The sequence below is a fragment of the Schistocerca gregaria genome, chromosome 2 (genome assembly GCF_023897955.1).
Source record: "Schistocerca gregaria isolate iqSchGreg1 chromosome 2, iqSchGreg1.2, whole genome shotgun sequence".
Taxonomy (NCBI): Eukaryota; Metazoa; Arthropoda; class Insecta; order Orthoptera; family Acrididae; genus Schistocerca; species Schistocerca gregaria.
This window is the reverse complement of record NC_064921.1, coordinates 389434514-389454944: the sequence shown is the minus strand read 5'-3', so window position 1 is coordinate 389454944 and position 20431 is coordinate 389434514. Positions and strand designations below refer to the sequence as shown.

Genomic DNA, 20431 nt, shown 5'->3' with positions numbered 1-20431 from the left:
TGGATCATGCTGTATAACATAGCTAGCAACAGCTTCTGGTGCAAGACTCTCTGAAAACGAATAATTGCCTGGAAAGGTCAAGATGATGGTATATCGATGCAAAGTGAAACTATATGCTCCCCCTCCAATGCAGTACTACATACGCATGATATTCAGGAGCATGTCCTCGCTTTGCAATGCCATCCCCATCTTTAGGGATTGTGGGCATCCCTTGCACATGAACACTTCTTGTGCCCCTCCACCTTGTTCACTGGACTGCACTGTCTTCCAAAGAGAAAAGAAGATTCAAGAATACAAGACTCTTGACTGACTCACATATCAAGAGACCAAGGGGAAAACTGATCATCTATGTCCTACACATGTGATGGTGATTTATGCTGTGGCTGCGATGATTCCATCATGTCTAGTGATTGCACCGTTGCCCTATGTGTCTTTTCATCAAGTACTCGGGGCCACTTGATTGTATGTGGTTGCAAGTCCTCCTCCTCCTGCTTCCCCCACACCTCTTTTGGGAGCATCAACTCCCCTCTCGCTAGGGATTTCCATCGCCAACCTTCGGCCAGAGAAGCAATGCCCTCCTTTGGCATTTCTTACCAGGTAGGGATGCTCCCTTCCCAGGAATCTGCAGATCCATGATGAGCTACCAGCCACAGGTTGTGAGTTGTAGGACTTTGTGTTCCTCCTTTGCCCCAGAAATGGGGCATACAAGCTCTTGTAGACAGCAAAATCGTATTTCAAGGAGGAGGAGGCGGAGGAGGAGGACAAGGACAAAGACAAAGACAAGTACAAGGCACAAGAAGGAAGAGGTTGTGGTGGCTCTGCCTGTTCCGCCTCTGTCCCTGGTGTCTATGGTCTCGCAACCCCTCTCCCCACTCCCTCAAACACACACACACACACACACACACACACACACACACACACACACCCTTTGGTTAGGAACCAATGTTGATGGTGGAACTATAATGGGTTTTTCTGCCACCTGGTTGAGCTATGTGTGTTTCCACAACTTTTTGTACTACCCTCCACGACTACTGAGGCTATTTTAAAAATCATGCTACTACAGAAGAGTGTTGGCATTGTTTGCACATATATTCTGGTCTTTGTCTACAGTGAACAGATGCCCCTTGATACAACTTTGGCGACTCTGGCTGTTTGTGTGAGGATGTCTCTGGAATTTACCATCTGTAATGTGTATCTCCCTCCCAACAATGAAGGTTTGCTGGACACCCTGGAAATGAAATGCACTTTCACAGGGTGTGTAGGGGTTTTGTTGATACATGCCCCCTCCCCCTTCCTCTCCAGCTGTAGTGAAGCCGACTTCCTGCAAGGCAGCAAACATGAAATTCAGATCAGCACTCCAAAAAACATATGGAACTGTTAGGAAAAAACTTCCTCAATTTTGTCATGAAAATAGCTGTTTTGAACTATTTTGGATACCAGTTGACTAGAATATTCCAGTGGTCCTGGGAAGCACAATTCTGCTTGGTGTGATGCAGCCTCTTTCAAACTGAGTCCATGCACTCTGCTTGCTTTAATGGTCCGAAAACACTCAGAACATGATCAGCATAGCACACTCAGTGTGTACACACCTTAATGCATTCATATATTATTTGTTTGGATACTTTTAAATTATAAGTAAGATTGGTAAACTAATCTCCAGTGACAAGAAACAGATATAGGCCTTTTATAATTAGAAAAAAATCTTTCAGTGTGTGAATCTCGTTTTCTGTGGCCTGAGAAGGCAGTCAGAATAGGTGGTGAAGTTGTTGAATTCATAAAGAAAGTTAATTTTCATTTACGGTATTTTGCTACATCAGCCATATATGCTGAAAAATTCTTTATATTTATCTCTAACTAGCAATTTATTCAAAGCTTTTTTGTGTTATGTTATATTCAGTTAAAAATGTATAATTGTCATTGTGAAGGGCTCACAACATTATAGGGGACAGGAATCTTGTGAATCAATCAAACATAATAAGATTTTTTGGAAAATTTAATGTGGTATGTATGAAGCTGACAGTTCCCATATCCACTCTTGTGTTGTGTATTTATTCTGTACAAAATAATATTATGTATTCTTTTGACACTACAACCTTTATAGTGTAATTCTTGTTGGTGTTATTTTCATCATTTAGGGATGTTCAGTGAAAATTAAAAACAATAGCTAGTTATATCAGTTGCAGTATGCCTTACGAAGAAGAAAGATAATTATTACTACTAAAATACTTTTACTCAAAGGAACAACAGGCAGTATAAGAGAGCCTCACCTAAGAGTCGTCAGTTGCATTTTCTCTAGTGTTCCAGCAGATATTTGCAATTTGGTTTTTTAAATGTGTAGCTGTAGTCAGCCCAAATAAATACTGCTCATCACATCTTTCATGCAAAGCCCAATATGGACTGAATGCATCTGTTTGTTTCCCATTGCAAACAAATTAGTCTAGTGCAATATTTGTGTTATCTATGGACAGTAAAACACAAAAAATAATTATTTTTCCCTGGTAGTATAGTTTGTGGGCCTTGACATCTGTATATGAATATGAGTGCACACAACAGTCGATTTTTCTTATGATGAAGGTTGTTAAACTCCATTATGCCATTGATCATATCCTCAACATAGAAATGCAGGAATGAGTAAATTTGTTGAATATCAGTTTATTTTGCAACATGTTAGCAAAATGGGGAGTGCACACAAGTATTACAGTGTTTCGTTTGTTATGAAATTTGTCAGACTCACATATGCTATTGACCATTTCCTCCATGATATATATTTCGAAGTGTTAGCTCGGCTACTGTTATAAGCATCTCATACTTTATATCTGTTTTATCTGTACTAAGGTTTGACTTAGTGACTGTACCAAGACTTCTAAGTTACTAATCGTAGTTTAAAATGTGACAATGTGGGCAGTGGAATAGTTGAGTAGAAGCTTGCAGAGATAAATCAAGTAGACGATATGACATACAATGGTTTTTATAACATTTTACTGGGTGCTGTACATATATTAAATGTGGATTATTGTTTTTATTTTATGATGATTGTCTATGTAGTAGATCAGCTAAACACACTTAACTAAATTTACTGCTCATTGTATCCTTCTTTTTTACTTTTGCTGGAAGGATGTACAGGTATCTTTCACATCTCCCCTTTCCCCCATAAACATGCACATTTTGTTAGTTATAATCTTTTAATACCAATTACTATTGCCATGGCAGTAGCTGTAGCTGTTTAAGTGTATAGTAATCATTTCATAATCAGAATAACAAAGTGATGACATTAAATTGTTTGCAGGAGAATTATCATAGCAACACCCTACAAGAGAATGTGTTTGGTTGTGCCTTTTTAATATTCAGAACTGTCATTTTTTTTATTATGTCAGATGTTGGTTGTCACAGTCCATTGTCAGTGATGTCTGGGGCTGCTGGTGACATAATTGCTACAGTTTGTTTTCATTGTTTTTGTGTATGCATGTTTAATTTACACAACATAATGACTGAAGCTAGCAATTTTACAGTATGCAGAAAAGTGATGTGGCCATAATGACATTGCAAAGCTAACTAATTAGTACTCATTAACAGAGAGCGTGAATGAACCCAGCAGGAAACTTAGTAGCTCTTGCAGCCATGACTGTATTTTATGTACTGGTAACAATGAATCAACCTTAGCATCTTATTCCATGCTCAGTTGTCAATCTCTTTGTTATTCTGATTCAAATGTATCAGCAATTGCTTCAAATGTGTTACTTAGTATCCTCACACAGGCTATTCGTTTTGAACAGGTATGCCAATACACACACTCTAATCAGTCCGTCAAAACAGCGAGCTGCAATAAAAGATGGAGATAATAAACCGAAGCAGGTAATGTATAATTAATACATTAATTTGTTGCATTTAATTTTTCTGTACTTTTATAAGTAGTTATCAATTCCCAGCATTGCCATTATTTGGTTTATTTTCAGATCCATAGCTCAAAACCACCAACGAAAGAAGATGTTAATAAACGTCTACACTCCACAGTTGTTGTGAAAAAGACACGAAGTCCAGATTTGAACTGGGAGAAGTGGGATCAGACAGACCTGGAATATGCAGATGAAAAAGCTTTGGAGAAAAGACGTCAGCTGCTGCAAAGAGAACTAGAGCTACAAATGAAAAGAGAGAAGGAGGAACAACAACGGCAAAAAAAGGACAAGAAACCAAAAAAGGTAGGAAATGGAATATCTGTTTGCATCTTTTTAGATATGTGTTTTCTGGATGATGGGATGTAGATAATTATTCTGTGATTGGTAGCTGCATTTCTGTTATATGAACTGTGGTCTCCCTATCAGGAAGACACAGTTTCTACTAAAAGAGTTCCATTATGAAGTTGTCTAATTTCTTCCGGCAATTCAGAGAATTGTTGCAAAGTCTTCTGTGTGTAAAGAGAGACAATTTTTCATAAGTATTTTGTGTTGTATAATGACAAGAATAACATTTTCATACTTTTCTTGTAATCTTTTACTATTTATAACTGATAGTTGTGATGAAAGAAATCACATGATGAACAAGCCAAATGTCATTTTTAGGTGATTTGATGTGAATGCTCTCTGAAATACATGTGGTGTCACACTGTAACAGCTGATGCTGGCTCCAGAAGAGCATATAGAGTTTATGTAGGATTGATGGCATTGACAAGCACCCAGGTACACCAGAGCCATACTCGTCCCCATCCATGACTATCAAGTTTACTGTATTCTAGTTGCCATTTAGAGCAACCTGTTAGATACTTTATTAAAATGTTTTGTATGTGGTTAGCCTAACAGCACTCAGCTGTGCTAGTAGTCATATGGCTGGAAACCTACTCTGAAATTTCTGCTTTAAAAGTGGTTGACCGATTGGGTAGGTTAATGTAGGTGTTGAAGTTCATTGGATACGGGTCCGCTGCCCTTACGTCTTTAGTCTGAAGAATAGTTTGGTATAGGTCTCCTCACAAGTGTGACCTGAGAAAGCCTCTTAATCTCTGCAAAAAACACTGCGACCTACAACCATTTGACTTACGTACTGTATTCAGTGCTAGTCTACCTCAATTTTTACCTTCCACACTCCTTTCCATTACTAAGTTGATATCTCAGGATATGTCTTATCAACTGATACCTTCTTTTAGTTAAGTAGTGCCATGAATTTTTGTTTTCCCCATTTCAGTTTTCCACCTCATTAATTATTTGATCTATTCATATAATCTTCACCATTATTCTGTAGCTCCAGGTTTCAAAGCTTTTATTGTCATCTAGTTTGAACTGTTTAGTGGTCACATTTCTCTGCCATAAGAGACTGCATTTCAAACAAATACTGCCATAAAAGACTTTCTAACACGTAAATTTATATTCAGTTTTAACAAATTTATCTTTTTCTTAAAAAATACTGTTCTTGCTACTGCGAGTCTACATTTTATATCCTCTCTATGTCAGCCATCAGCAGTTATATTGCTGTCCAAATAGCAGACCTCATCAACCACATTTAGTGTCTCATTTCCTAATCTGATTCCTTGAGCATCATGTGATTTAATCCATTTACCTTTGCTCTTTTTTTTTGTGTTAATCTTAAAATCTTTTATCAAAATGCTGTCTATTCCTTTCAGCTAATGTTATAAATCCCTTCGCTTCTCTGATAGAAGTACGAAGTCATCAGCAAACCTCGCAAAGTTTTATTTCTTCTCTCTGAACTTTAATTCCCTTTCACATTATCTCTTTGTTTCCTTTACTGCTTGCTCAACACACGAATTGAACTACACTATGGTGGATGTCAACCCTGGCTCACTCCTTCCACAAGTAATGCCTCCTTTATAAGTACTTCAACTCTTATAACTACACTCTGGTTTCTTTACAAGTTGTAGGTAATCTTCACTCATTTCGTTTTTATCCCGATATCCCTAGAATTTCAAAGAGCGTATTTCAGTCTGTGTGTTTGGAGCTTATGGGCATTCAACGCTGAGGTTAACAGCGCCTGTTTATTTCAGGTGGTTTTTATCAAAAGCATATACTACATCTACAGGTTCTATAAATTTATGTTTACCTTACTTTAACCAATCTTTTAAGGTATCACCAGTATTGTCTTGCATGTTTTTACATTTCTCTGAAACAGAAACTAATATTCCCCAAGGTCGCCCAGTTTTTTTCGTGCTCCTGTTAATAATTCATGTAAATATTTTGTAACTGTTACTTATTAACCTGATGATAATTTTCACACCTGTCAGTAACTGCATTCTTTGAGACTGGAGTTACTAAAGTCTTCCTAAGTCCAATGCTATTTTGTATATCTTGCATACCAGGTGGAATAGTGTTGTCGTGACTGGCTCTTTTGAGGACCTCAATAATTCTATGGAAATGTAGTATACTCCAGGACCTTGTTTTCTCTTGGGTCTGTCAATGATCTATCAATTTCTTCTAGCAGTATCACATCTTCCAGCTCATCTTCATCAACGTCCTTTTCCCTTTCCATAATATTATCTTCAGGTCTTGTTTCCTTTGTGTTGCCCTTCTATGTATTCGTTCCACCTTTTGGCCTTCCCCTTTGTGTTAAGTACTAATTTACTGTCTGATTATTAATATTGATATTGGTGCTTCACTTTTCTACAAATGTTCAGGTTTTTTATATGCAGCATCTGTCTTTCCTATATGTAGCCATTCCTACTTTGTCATTTTACACTTTCTGTCAGTTTCATTTTTTAGATTTCTGTATTCCATTTTGCCTTCTTCGCGTGCTGTGTTATTGTATTTTCTCTTTTAGCCCATCAAATTCTATATCTCATGAGATGTCCAAGCGTTTATAATGGTCCTTGTCTTTTTGCCTTGTTAATCTTCAGCTGGCCATCTAGCTACCTTTTTTTCTTCTGTTATATTCCTTTCCTCTCTTTTGCTCAGTAGTTGCTTAATGTTCTTCTGAAACTCTTAGCAACCTTTGATTCTGTTGACTTATTCAGGTCCCATCTCCTTAATTTTTTAGATTCTTGCAGTTTCTCCTGTTTCAATCTTCAGTTCATAATCAATAAATTATCTTCAGAGTCTGTATATGTCCTGTTTTTCATTTAAAATATGGTTTTGAAATCTCTGTCTCAGCATTTTATAATCTCTCTGAAACGTTATCTGTCTCTAGGTCTCCTTCATGCGTAGAAAACAGTTTCATGTTTCTTCGACTGAGCTATAACAATGATTAAATTGTGAATTGTGCAAAATTCTGCCATGCAGCTTCCTCTTTCATTTGTTTCACCCAGTCTGTTTTCTGCCAGTTTTCCCTTACTCTTATTTTTTGTACTATCAAATATCAGTCCCTCACCACAGTTAAACTCAACTATCCAAATAATTTCTTTTATCGCATCATACATTGCTCACATATCACTTGTGCAACTGTTTCTAGCATATTGCTCTAGTGTGTGGGGCCCATGCCAAATTGGACTAACATGTTATATTAAATGTTGTACAAGTACATGATGAAAGACCCCCCCCCCCCCAGGATTCCGCTAATTTAATATTTATGTAAGAACAAAGCAAGAATGAAATGCCGAATGAACAGATGCATTAGTAAAGGCATTAATTATGAATGTGTGGTAAGGCGCATACAAAATAAAACATTTTTATCATTCAATTTTTTGTACTATTGTTTTTTTGTTTTACGAGAGATAGAGTCAGACTTTTGAGTATGTAGCAGGACTACATACTGTGATAGTTGTCTATTCTATTGTATGAGTGAATAATACAAGGTTAAAGAACATATCAAGCATTTTTATTTATTGAGATAAAGGGAAGAGAAAAACAAAGAAAGTGGATTATTTTTGTGATTAGGACAAGCACCGGTATCCCGGGAGTCCTCTGCTGCCTGCAACTTCAACGACGAGCAAAGTCCTATATTCAAGAAGAAATTAAGAAAAGCACAAACAAACTTTTCAACAACACAATTATACAGGGTGTAAATTTTAAGTTGACAAACCAGAATAACTTGAAAAATAAGCATCACATGAAAAAATGTGTAGAATCCAAAGTTGATTATTTTTTAGGGGGACATCTGCTGGTGCTAATATTAGCCTGCCATCCCAGTCCCCTGGGGGTGGGGTGGGAGGTAACTTAAGCTTCACATGAAAAAATGTGTAGATTTCAAAGTTGATTATTTTCGAGGGTGACATCTGCTGGTGCTAAAATTAGCCTGCCACCCCACCCCATGGGGGTGGGGTGGGAGGCAACTTTAAAATTTCAAATGAGAACCCCCATTTTTTATTGCAGAATCAGATTCTAAATAAAAAACTATGTACATTTTGTCTTAAGCATTTGTTTTGATTTTTGGAAGTTGGTGTTATAATTCAAGAAAATCCATGTTCTCTTTTTTGCGTGGAAAATGGTTACGGATAGATAAAACATACTTATTTACTTCATAAATTTTGATTCGCTAAAACTAAAACTCTCTCTCTCTCTCTCCCTGTATGGTGCGGTTTGAGATAGAGGAATTAGAGTTTTACAAATGTTGACTCTAATATTAATTTTTTCTGCAGAGTCAGATAAGTTTTGTTTGTTTCATGGTCATGAGGCCACACAACTTTTAATTACAAAACAAAGCATCTGACTAGCTAACTAACTAACCAAACATCCTACTTACTAATGAGTGCACTAATTAATTCACAGAGTAAACAAAGTAAAAGACTGACTGAGGAAAAGACTAACCCACTCGCTAACTATTATTCTGTTGTTGAATTACGTATTCTTGAATTACAGCGCCAGTACTAACAATAAAAACAAATGTTTAAGACAAAAGGTACTTAGATTTTTTTATGTACAATCTGATTCTGCAATAAAAAATGGGGATTTCCATTTGAAATTTTAATGTTGCCTCCTGCCCCACCCCCAGGGGGCTGGGGTGGTGGGCTAATTTCAGCACCAGCAGATGTCCCCTTCAAAAATAATCAACTTTGGATTCTACACATTTTTTCGTGTGAAGCTTATTTTTCAAGTTTTTTTGGTTTGTCAACTTAAAATTTACACCCTGTATATATTTATTGATTTATAATTTTTTTTATTAATTATATTACAATGAACACAGAGGAGGATAGCATAAATGGTCACAGGTTTGTTTGATCCATGGGAAAGTGTCACAAAGGTACTGTAGAAACTGAACTGGCAGACTCTTGAAGAAAACTATCTGAGAAAGTCTGCTAACAAAGTTTCAAGAACTGCCCTTGGATGATGACCCTAGGAATAAACTACAATGCCCTATGTATCACTCGCATAGGGATTGTGAGGATAAGATTGGAATAATTACAGCACACACATAGGCATTCAAACAATCATTCTTTCCACACTCGATATGTGAATGGTATGGGAAGAAATGCTAATAACTAACGATGAGATGTACCCCCTGCTGCACACTTTGTGGTGGTTTGCAGATTATGGATGTAGATTTGGCTGTAGATATTTCTACCTCTGTACTCTGCAATCCATCTTACGGTTTGTGGCAGAGGATATGTAGTGTACCATTGTCACTTCCCCCCTTTCTGTTCCAGTTGCACATTGTGTGTGGGAAGGACAGTTGTTTGTAAGCTTTCATGTGAGTTTTGAATGTCTCTGATTTGACGTTCATGGTCTTTTCAAGAGATATTTGTAGAAGGAAACAGTATATGCTCTTGGAATTTTAACAGTAAAACTTGTTTTGATGCACACTGTCTTTGTGTAATGTCTGCCAATGGAGTTGATTGAGTATCTGTGTGACATTTTTGGACTACTAAATGAACCTTTCATGAATCATGCTGCTCATCTTTGGCTCTTCTTTATTTCCTCTATCAGTCCTATCTGGTACATATCCGAGATTGATAATAACATTTTGGTATTAGTAGAATGAATGTTTCGTATGCTACCTCCTTTGTGGGTGGTCTGCTCTTCCAGAGAATTCTTCCAATGAATCTCTGTCTAGAATTTGTCTTTCGTGCAATTTGTGTTATGTGGTGGTTCCACTGTATATTGCTCTGTGCACACACTCCCAGATAATAAATTTATATACTACTTCCAGTGATTGTTTGACAGGTGTGTAATCATGACAAGACAAGAAAATGCTTCCTGGAAGTCAAGGCACATATCTACCTGGGTGCTGGTATCTACTGCCATTCTGCTTCTGTGGATTAACAGAGTGTACCAGGTTTCACACAATCTTTGTTTTCAGAACCCACATTGATTCTGACAGAGGACATATTTGGTCTCTTAAAAAGTTTATGATATGCCAGCATGAAATATGTTCTGAAATTCTATAGTAGACTGATGTTGCAGTATAACCCTATGGGTGTGTGCATCTGTTTGATGACTCTTCTTGAAAACCTATGCAGTTTTTACAGTCATTGAAATGTTTTGCTCTTTCAGTGACCAATGGTACACTGATGCTAGAATAGCAGCAAAATCTTGTACATAAATTACTGTATTTAGAATCATATAGGTATCCCACCTGGTCCAATTGCTTTTCATCTTTTGAACAATTTAGTAAAAATTTGTATGCTACGGTCACTTATTTCAGTATCTGTGAGTTTAATAATATTACGAGATGGAAATTCGCTACTCACCATATAGTTGAGATGCTGAGTTGCAGATATGCACAACAAAAAGATTTCCACACTTTGGCCTTGGCCTACAATGGACACACATACTCAACTCACACACACGACTGCAGTCTCAGGCAATTGAAACCACACTGGGTTTCCATTGTTTAATATATGTGAGTTTTAAATTCATGCAGTCATTGACTGGAAGACCCAGAGTATCGTCATACTAAATGAAACAACTTTTTTGTAACATCTTTTCCTGGCTGTGCCAGTGGGCTGTTCCTGTAGCTATTGTCTTTAACAGGGCTGTCTCCTAGGGGCAGGAGGCCTTCTTCAGTATGGTGGGTAGTGGTCTGGTCCTAAGAGGCTGGCTCAAGGTCATATGATTTCTCCATGTTGATGTACAGAAACTTCTGAAGTGTGTTGTTGCTAAGTAGTAGTAATTTACAGAATCGGTAAAGTTGAGCTGGAAATTTCGAATGAAAATATGTGCATTCGGCTCCTGATGCTGATTGACTGAAAGGCTTAAACATTATACAATTTTGTGTAGTGGTTTGGAGCTCGTGAAAATAAGGAATTGGTTGACAACCCTCATGGGGTTGAGGTAAAATGGGTGTCACTGTGTGGTGAAGTTTCTGTTTTAATTAAATTATTATTTCATTCCCCCCCTCCCCAAACCTACCCTTCCCACCCCCATTCATGAACCACAAACCTTGCTGCTGAGGTGAGGTGCTGATAACCATACTGTAGGTGCAACCACAATGGTGGAGTATCTACAGAGAAACCAGACAAACGTTTGACTTCTGAAGAGGACAGCAGCTTTTTCAGTTGTTGCAAGGGGCAACAGTCTTGATGACTGACTGACTTGACCTTGTAATATCAACCAACAGGGCCTTGCTGTGCTGGTGCTACAAATGGCAAATGGCAAAGGAAATTTTCCTCAGGGTTTGTACATTTCCTATATGGTTAAATGATGACATCGTCTTGTGCAAAATATTCAGGAGGTAAAATAGTTCCCAGGTAAAGTAGTCCCCCATTCCGGTCTCTGACCAAGTATTACTTGTGACAGTGTTGTCATAAGGAAAAATGACACTGGCATTCTATGGACCAGAGTGTGAAATGTTAGATACTGTAACCTGGTAAGTAGACTAGAAAATTTAAAAAGGGAAATGTGTAGGTAGGAGTTAGATATAATGGGAATTAATGAAGTTGGGTGGCAGAATGAACAGGACTTCTGATCAAGTGAGTTGTTGTTGTTGTGGTCTTCAGTCCAGAGACTGGTTTGATGCAGCTCTCCATGCTACTCTATTCTGTACAAGCTTCTTCATATCCCAATATGTACTGCAGCCTACATCCTGCTGAATCTGTTTAGTGTATTCATCTCTTGGTCTCCCTCTACGATTTTTACCCTCCACACTGCCCTCCGATACTAAATTGGTGATCCCTTGATGCCTCAGAACATGTCCTACCAACTGATCCCTTCTGCTTGTCAAGTTGTGCACACAAACTCCTCTTCTCCCCAATCTTATTCAATACTTCATCATTAGTTATGTGATCTACCCATCTAATCTTCAGCATTCTTCTGTAGCACCACATTTCGAAAGCTTCTAATCTCTTCTTGTCCAAACTATTTATTGTCCATGATTCACTTCCATACGTGGCTACACTCAATACAAATACTTTCATAAATGACTTCCTGACACTTAAATCTAAACTCGATGTTGACAAATTTCTCTTCTTCAGAAATGCTTTCCTTGCCATTGCCAGTCTACATTTTATATCCTCTTTACTTCGACCATCAGCAGTTATTTTGCTCCCCAAATAGCAAAACTCCTTTACTACTTTAAGTGTCTCATTTCCTAAACTAATTCTCTCAGCATCACCAGACTTAATTTGGCTACATTCCATTATCCTTGTTTTGCTTTTGTTGATGTTCATCTTATATCCTCCTTTCAAGACACTATCCATTCCGTTCAACTGCTCTTCCAAGTCCTTTGCTGTCTCTGACAGAATTACAATGTCGTCGGCGAACCTCAAAGTTTTTATTTCTTCTCCATGGATTTTAATACCTACTCCAAATTTTTCTTTTGTTTCCTTCACTGCTTGCTCAATATACAGATTGAATAACATCTGGGAGAGACTACAACCCTGTCTCACTCCCTTCCCAACCACTGCCTCCCTTTCATGTCCCTCGACTCTAATAAATGCCATCTGGTTTCTGTACAAATTGTAAATAGCCTTTTGTTCCCTGTATTTTACCCCTGCCACGTTCAGAATTTGAAAGAGAGTATTCCAGTCAACATTTCCAAAAGCTTTCTCAAAGTCTACAAATGCTAGAAACGTAGGTTTGCCCTTCCTTAATCTAGCTTCTAAGATAAGCCGTAGGGTCAGTACTGCCTCACGTGTTCCAACATTTCTATGGAATCCAAACTGATCTTCCCTGAGGTCGGCTTCTACTAGTTTTTCCATTCATCTGTAAAGAATTCACGTTAGTATTTTGCAGCTGTGACTTATTAAACTGATAGTTTGATAATTTTCACATCTGTCAACACCTGCTTTCTTTGGGATTGGAATTATTATATTCTTCTTGAAGTCTGAAGGTATTTCGCCTGTCTCATACATCTTGCTCACCAGATGGTAGAGTTTTGTCAGGACTGGCTCTCCCAAGGCCGTCAGTAGTTCTAATGGAATGTTGTCTACTCCGGGGGCCTTGTTTCGACTCAGGTCTTTCAGTGCTCTGTGAAACTCTTCACGCAGTATCGTATCTCCCATTTCATCTTCATCTACATCCTCTTCCATTTCCATTACTCAAGTGAGTATAGGGTTATAAATATAAACAAAAATAGGAGTAGTGCAAGAGGAGTCTAAAAATAAATAAGAAAATAGGTATATGGTTGAGCTACTATGAACAATGTAGTGAACACATTCTCATAACCAGGATAGACAAGAAGCTAACATTCACCACTGTAGTACAAGTTTGTATTCCATTTAGCTCCGCAGATGATGAAGCGATTGAAAAAAATTAGGATGAGATTAAAGGAATTACTCAGACATTTAAGGAAAAGGAAAATTTAATTGTGAAAGGGGGCTGCAGCTTGATAGCAGGAAAAAGTAGAGGAGGAAAAATAATGAGAATATGAACTGGATTGAAACCTGGTAGAATTTTGCACAGAGCATAATATAAATGTTGTTAGCACTCAATTTAAGAATCGTGAAGTAAAGTTGAATATGTGGAAAAAAGCCTGCATATTCATTATATAATGGTAAGACACAGATTTTGGAGGCAGATTTTAAACTGTAAGACATTTCCTGGAACAGATTTGGACTCTGACCATAATTTATTGATTACATTAAAACTGAGGAAACTGCAAAAAAGTTAGGAAATTAAGGATATGGAATGTGGATAAGTTGAAAGAACCAGAGGTTGTTGAGAGTTTCAGAGGGAGCATTAGGCAATGATTTACTGGAACAGGGGAAAGGAATATAGTAGGAGACAAATGGGAAGCTCTGCGAGTTGAAATAGTGAAGGCAGCCAAGGATCAATTAGGTAAAAAGACAAGGCCTAGTATAGATCTTTAGATATCACAGGAGGTATTGAATTTAATTGATAAAAGGAGAAAACATAACAATGGAAGAAATGAAGCCGGTGAAAGGGGAAGAGACTGGACAGAAGGTTGAAAATGGGTAAGCAGGAATGGTTAGAGGACAAATGAAAGTTCACAGAAGCATGTGTAACTAGGGGAAAGATAGATACCACCCAATGAAGATTGAACAGGTCTTTGGAGAAAAGAGAAACAGCTGTGTATTAGAAAACCAATACTTCGCAACCAAGGGAAAACTGAAAGGTAGAAGTAATATGTAGAATAGCTCTGCACTAGAAATGAACTAGAGGAAAGGAAGAGAAAGTAGATGGAGATGAGATGGGAGATGCGATACTGCGAGAAGAATTTGACAGAACACTGAAAGGCACAAGTCAAAACAAGGCCCATGGATAAGACAACATTCCTTCAAAACTGCTGATGTTCTTTGCACAGCCAACAATGATAAAACTGTTCCGCCTGGTGTGCAAGATGTAAAAGGATGTTTCACCCATCTCATACTTCTACCTATCCAAGACTTCAAAAAGACTGTAATAATTCCAATTACAACGAGAACACGCCAGACAGTACTGAAGTTATGATTTTAGAAGATAGGTAAAAGCAAGGCAAATCTGCTTTTATAGCATTTGTAGACTCAGAGTAAACTTTTGACAATGTTGGCAGGAATACATTTGAAATTTTGAAGGAAGCAGGGGTAGAAAATGGGGAGCGCATGTTCCTACATTTCTCCGGAACCCAACTGATCTTTTCTGAGGTTGGCTTCTACCAATGCTTCCATTCTTCAGTACAAAATTCATATTAGTATCTGCAACTATGACTTATAGTTCAGTTATATTCTCAACTGCCAGTAAGGAATCAGGAAAAACAGCACTGGCATTCTATGGATCAGAGTGGGAAATGTTTGATACTGTAACTGGTAGGGAGAATAGAAAACTTAAAAGGAAGTACTTATTTTTTGGGATGATAGGTTGGATATAGGCAAACATTTTAAGTATATGAACATGGGGTATCTGATTCATAGTTAGTGCACTAGACAACGCCAAAGTGCATTTGCTTTGCCTAGAGGAAATATCACTGCAAATTGTGATTACAGCAGTAAATACTTAAAGTGTGCACTACGGGTTTGATGGCATAAATCAAGTGTCAAAGCACGGAATGGTGGACACTGGGTAACAGTGAACAGGACATTATGTCCAATCTAGCATCCAGGGTATTGTGTATCCAGGAATCTTCTCACTCAGTTTGTGAAATGAAGAGTTACCCCATTGTGCTGGTAAAACATTTGTCTTCTAGTTTGAAATGTCACATCTTCAAGAAGACCAGGAAGTACATGTTCAAGAAATATGCAGTAAACATGACCAGTTAGACAGTGTGGAACAATGGAAAGCCCCAATACTCAATACTTGGTTCTGAATAACTCCAACCCAAACATGAACTGAAAATCGTTCCTGAAAATGGTGGACAGCTGTACCTTAAGGATTTTTGTGAGACCATTAATGGGGAGTTGCGACTGTTGAACATTCCTCCACGGGCGAAAGTCGATTCAACAGTCCACAGAACATTGTTTATGAAGTCGGGAGTTAGCACTCTTTGCCGCAAAAATCAAACAGGGAAGCCATTCAGAATTGAAAAATCAATGAGTAGAATGTCCTGTACCTTATACAAGTTGTAGTGATGACGGTGATCGTCACACAGAGTTCTCCAAACATTGCTAGAACTAGCGTTTAGAGCAAGAGTAATGGAGTATCACTGCCTGAAGGATTGTTGTTTGACATTTTTACGGAGCCACATTTTCAGTACTTGTTCCTCGAAACTAGGATTGTGAACACTCCTTGGTCAACATTGGAAATGGAAATCCTCCTGTAATGTGTCCCTTTCATGAAGGTGACAGTCCACAGCAGCAAATGTTCTCTGATTTGTTAGTCATCTGGATAACATTCTGCGTGCAACCGCTGTGCTTCTTCCGTAATTCGTGCATCATCAGAGGCCAAGTGCATGTCTGCGAGTTCATTCCATGTGAAATGTCCCATGTCCTATGCAAGATAACACAGAGTAAACAATCTTTTAACATTTGCAAGTGTATACCATTGTTCCATAACACTCTACCTTACCTTTGGTATAACACTTAATTATGAATTATGTTGAGTTGGAAGTGAAGTATACAAATGACAGCTCACTTTAGATACACAGCACCGATTGAGGACAAAAGGAACTAGTACAGAGTTTCCTCATTAGTGTGTGGGTATCATTGGAAACAAATGACACTAGACACCCAAACTAATGGATATGTACCACCTGTTACCGCACCATCAGGCGGACTGATGACATTTGAGCTCACCTACTGTTGTAAATATGCGTCAGCGACCCAAGTTCATATACTTAAAATGATTGCCTATATCAAACCTATCATCCTACAAAAATTCTGGACTTATTTGTGAAACACCTGATATATTTTATTTCAAGAGTGCCAGTCCTGCAAGGTATGCAATAGAACATATGTGAAGGTTAGGAGGTTGGAGAAGAGGTTCTGGCTGGATGAAGCAGTTAGGGTGTGTTCTGATCTGTGCTTGGATAGCTCATTTGATAGATCATGTACCTGTGAAAGGCAAAGGTCCAGGTTCAAGTCCCAGTCTGGCAAACAGTTTTAGTCCAGCAGTAAGCGTGAACTAAGGATTTTACTCCCTGTAATGCCTATCTCCCTCCAGCAGGGAACTGATGGATAAAGAGATAATTGACCTGATCCATCAGCTACCTCCACCTTTTCTCCTGAGCAATTTCAGAACCTGCAACCCACTGCCAAATGGCGACATGTCACCTAACTGAGGCACTCTAATGGAATAAGTATTGACAGATCTTGGTTTATATTTACTAAACAGTGGCACACCAGTTCAGGGAACATATACAGCCATCAATCTCTCAACCAGTAGCTCCACCCTCCTCCCCTCAGTCCAGTGGAGAGTATATGATGATCACAGTGAGAGTGATCATTCGCCGATTGTCATGACCATCCCGCACCATTACCCAACCGATCACTCTCAAAGATCGGCTCTCAAGAAAACCGATTGACATGCTTTCAACACTGCCTTTACAACCAATGCTAGTGCGTAAGGGAACATCAACAACGTAATGTAGCACACAACTATTTTAATACTAAAAGCAGTAGAACTGGTGATTCCCCTTTCTTCAGGAACATCTCACTGATGGACATAAGAAATTACTAAGACAACCAGAGGTGGCAGGTGGACACTCCAGTGGTTTAAGCATAGCCAAAGCTCTCACCCGTGAGTTACAGTTTTCAACTGCACATGTCTTATGCAGCTCTGCCAACTATTCATCCACATCCAGTGCATTATATTTGTACTGAATTACTCAGTGTCTGGTTTGTGGATCAGCATCCTGTTTAATATTAACTGCTTCTGGACCCAGTTCACCTCTACATGATGCACTTTATGACTTACTCCTTTCTGATGAATCTTTATACACCCACATGATGGAGGCTATGCTTCTTCCTGTATGGATCAAATGTCACCAATTACTACTAAATTATGCAATCACAGCTATCCTGAACACCAAAATAACACACTTTTCCTAACTAATTTCAGGTCATTAGTTTAAGACTTTTATTTACGCGGTATTGCTCTGCATTTTACATGGCTCTCTGCCTCAGATGATGCTGTTAATATCAAATTGGCTGTCCATCCTCTTCCTCTCTTGGAAACCTTTAGGTGTTGGACTTTCCTTCATCCTGTTTGGTAAGTCTCCCCTGAGCTGGGGTTCTGGTTGATTTTTTCCGAACTCTACCCGTTTTCCCTAATCTCTCCAGTTCCTTTCCATTCACCTCTCTCCCTTCCTCATCATCCCTTCTGCCAGAAGAAGGAGCTATTGGCTCCGGAAGATTGCATAAGTAAAACCTTATTTTATATGTGTGTTGTGCTGCTGCCACTTGGGGCATAGATTTTGATACCTATGCAATTACATTATGTTTAAGGAGGCAGTAACAAAACTGACCATAGTATTGGAACTCATTATATATGTTTTATTAATGTGCTATAAAAAACCACTGATTGTAGAAATATGAGAGCATTTCATAATATTGGGTTAAACATTGTCTTGAAGAACTTTGTCCTTTTTCTGTTCAAGCCTGTGTGTTGATAATGTGCAGGCTCACTAAGTGACCTGGCCGGTATAGGCAAGGATGTGGTCATCTGAAGGAAGTTTTTGCAATGTGAGAATCATTTAAAACTTATCTCATTATATTCAGTAGACAGAATACATGTAGGCATGCCCAGGGCAGCCTGTGAGGCTGTCACTTAGTTATGGTGCTCATGAAAATATGTTAATTTTAGTTTTTGGAACAAAATCCTAGGATACAATATGGGGGAACATGAGCGTGTTGTCAGCAGCTCACATTTCATAGATCAAATGACCTTTGCTGAAGTGACGATCCTACCCTACGCGTAGGCCATAACAAATTGTACTTGAACATTGCACATGATAATATAGAAGTAAAATAAAAACATTGAAATACCAATAACAGTGGCTTGGTGACATGAACACTAATGATTGCCACAGTGATGCCATCTGTGTCACACATTAAGTGACAAGTACTGCTAATGTGCCTGTAATTCTGTGAAGAGATGGCAAAGCACATTGGAACAGTAGCTGAATGGAATGGATAGCATCTTGAAAAGAGGTGGTAAGGTGATGAAGGGGAATGGACTGTGGCTGAACTGTATCTAGCAATGCTGATGGAATTAGCTTAGGAAATTAGACACTACAGATTTGATGAGTTTTCTGTCTGAGCAGCAAAATAACTGGTGTGGCCAAACTGGAGATGATATTGGTTGCTGACAGGTTTCCAAAAATAAAGAAGAGAAATTTGTTAACATGGAACATAAATTTAAATGTTACAAAGTTTCTTCTTAATTATGTTTTTTCTGAATGTCTTTGTCTGGAGTATTGTCTTGTTCAAGCGTGAAACATGGCTGATAAACTCGTAAAACAAGAAGAGAGTAGAGGATTTTGAAATGAGCTGCTATAGAATAATGGTGAGGATCAGGTGGGGGAAAAAAAACTGACGTAGAGGCATGGAGTATAATTGGGGAGAAAAGAAATTTATGGCACAATCTGACCAAAGAAAGGAATTGTTTGATGTGACACATCTTGTGGCGTCAATGAATCACAATTTGTTTATGGAGGGAAGAGTGTGTGTGTGTGTGTGTGTGTGTGTGTGTGTGTGTGAGTGTGAGTGTGAGTGTGAGTGAGCGCGCGCGAAATTTTAGAGGGAGACTAAGGTTTTTATACAGCGGCAGGTTTAAATGGATATTGGTTGCAGTATGAAGAGACATGCACAGGATAGACACACTGTTACAGGTTTTTAGTCTCCCTGCCTGTTTTTTGTCTGTAGTTAGTGTTAGTAATCTGCATGAAGTATCAGCCAGAGCCTAAGAACATTCTTATCATTTCACTTAAAGACTATAGTGTGCCCTTTGTGATCTGGAAATATCACACTTCATTCTCATTCTAGAGAAACTGTGTTGAAATAGTCTTTCTTGGGACTATGTTGTCTCAGCAAATTCTGTAGATTTCGTGTTGTAGCTGTGAAATGAAATCCTCTAGTAAGCAATTTCATATTGGAATTGACAAGCTGTTTGTCAGCTAAGCCTTAATTCTCCACTCAGAATCCATGCAGTAGTTTTTATGTACGGTCATTCAAATTTCAGTGTTTGATATGCCAAGGTCTTCTTTCACAGAGTGTCTGCCAGAGGCTTTCAACCCAATAACAGATTTCAGGAGTTGTTACCAAGCACATGTATCTTCATTTGTTTGAGGACAATATTGTAAAAGAATAGTTTGCTACTTGCCGTACAGCAGAGATGTTGAGTGACAGGCACAACAAAAATAGTGTAAAACAAGGAAGCTTTTGACCAAAAAGGCCTTTGTTGGAATTAGACCAATCACCCACTCTCTCTCTCTCTCTCTCTCTCTCTCTCTCTCTCTCTCTCACACACACACACACACACACACACACACACACACACACACAGGATGTGTTCAAAAAGTAAGGTGACTATATATTCTTATGAAGAAATATTTATTTATTCAGCAATATTCATATTGTTCCCTTCAAAGTAACCCGAGATTCAATACACTTGTGACAACACTTCTTCCAATCCTCAAAGCACTTCTCATAAGCGCTTTTTGGTACAGGCTTGAGTAATTCCAGTGATACAGTTTTTATTTCCTCAATCATTGAGAATCTTCATCCTTTCATCTCTTCAGTTTTGGGAACAGG

The 20431-nt window shown here is 38.3% G+C and overlaps 1 protein-coding gene across 21 annotated transcripts in view; it reads left to right on the top strand.

Moving 5' to 3' along the window:
* The window catches only part of LOC126321101 (zinc finger CCCH domain-containing protein 13-like), a 229314-nt gene that overhangs the window by 37466 nt on the left and 171417 nt on the right, over window positions 1–20431 (top strand). For all 21 annotated transcript variants that reach the window (XM_049994147.1, XM_049994156.1, XM_049994170.1 and 18 more), the window contains exons 2-3: window positions 3774–3852; window positions 3954–4196. In XM_049994147.1, coding sequence (XP_049850104.1) covers window positions 3774–3852; window positions 3954–4196 — 322 coding nt within the window. The remainder of the gene's footprint in view (window positions 1–3773; window positions 3853–3953; window positions 4197–20431) is intronic.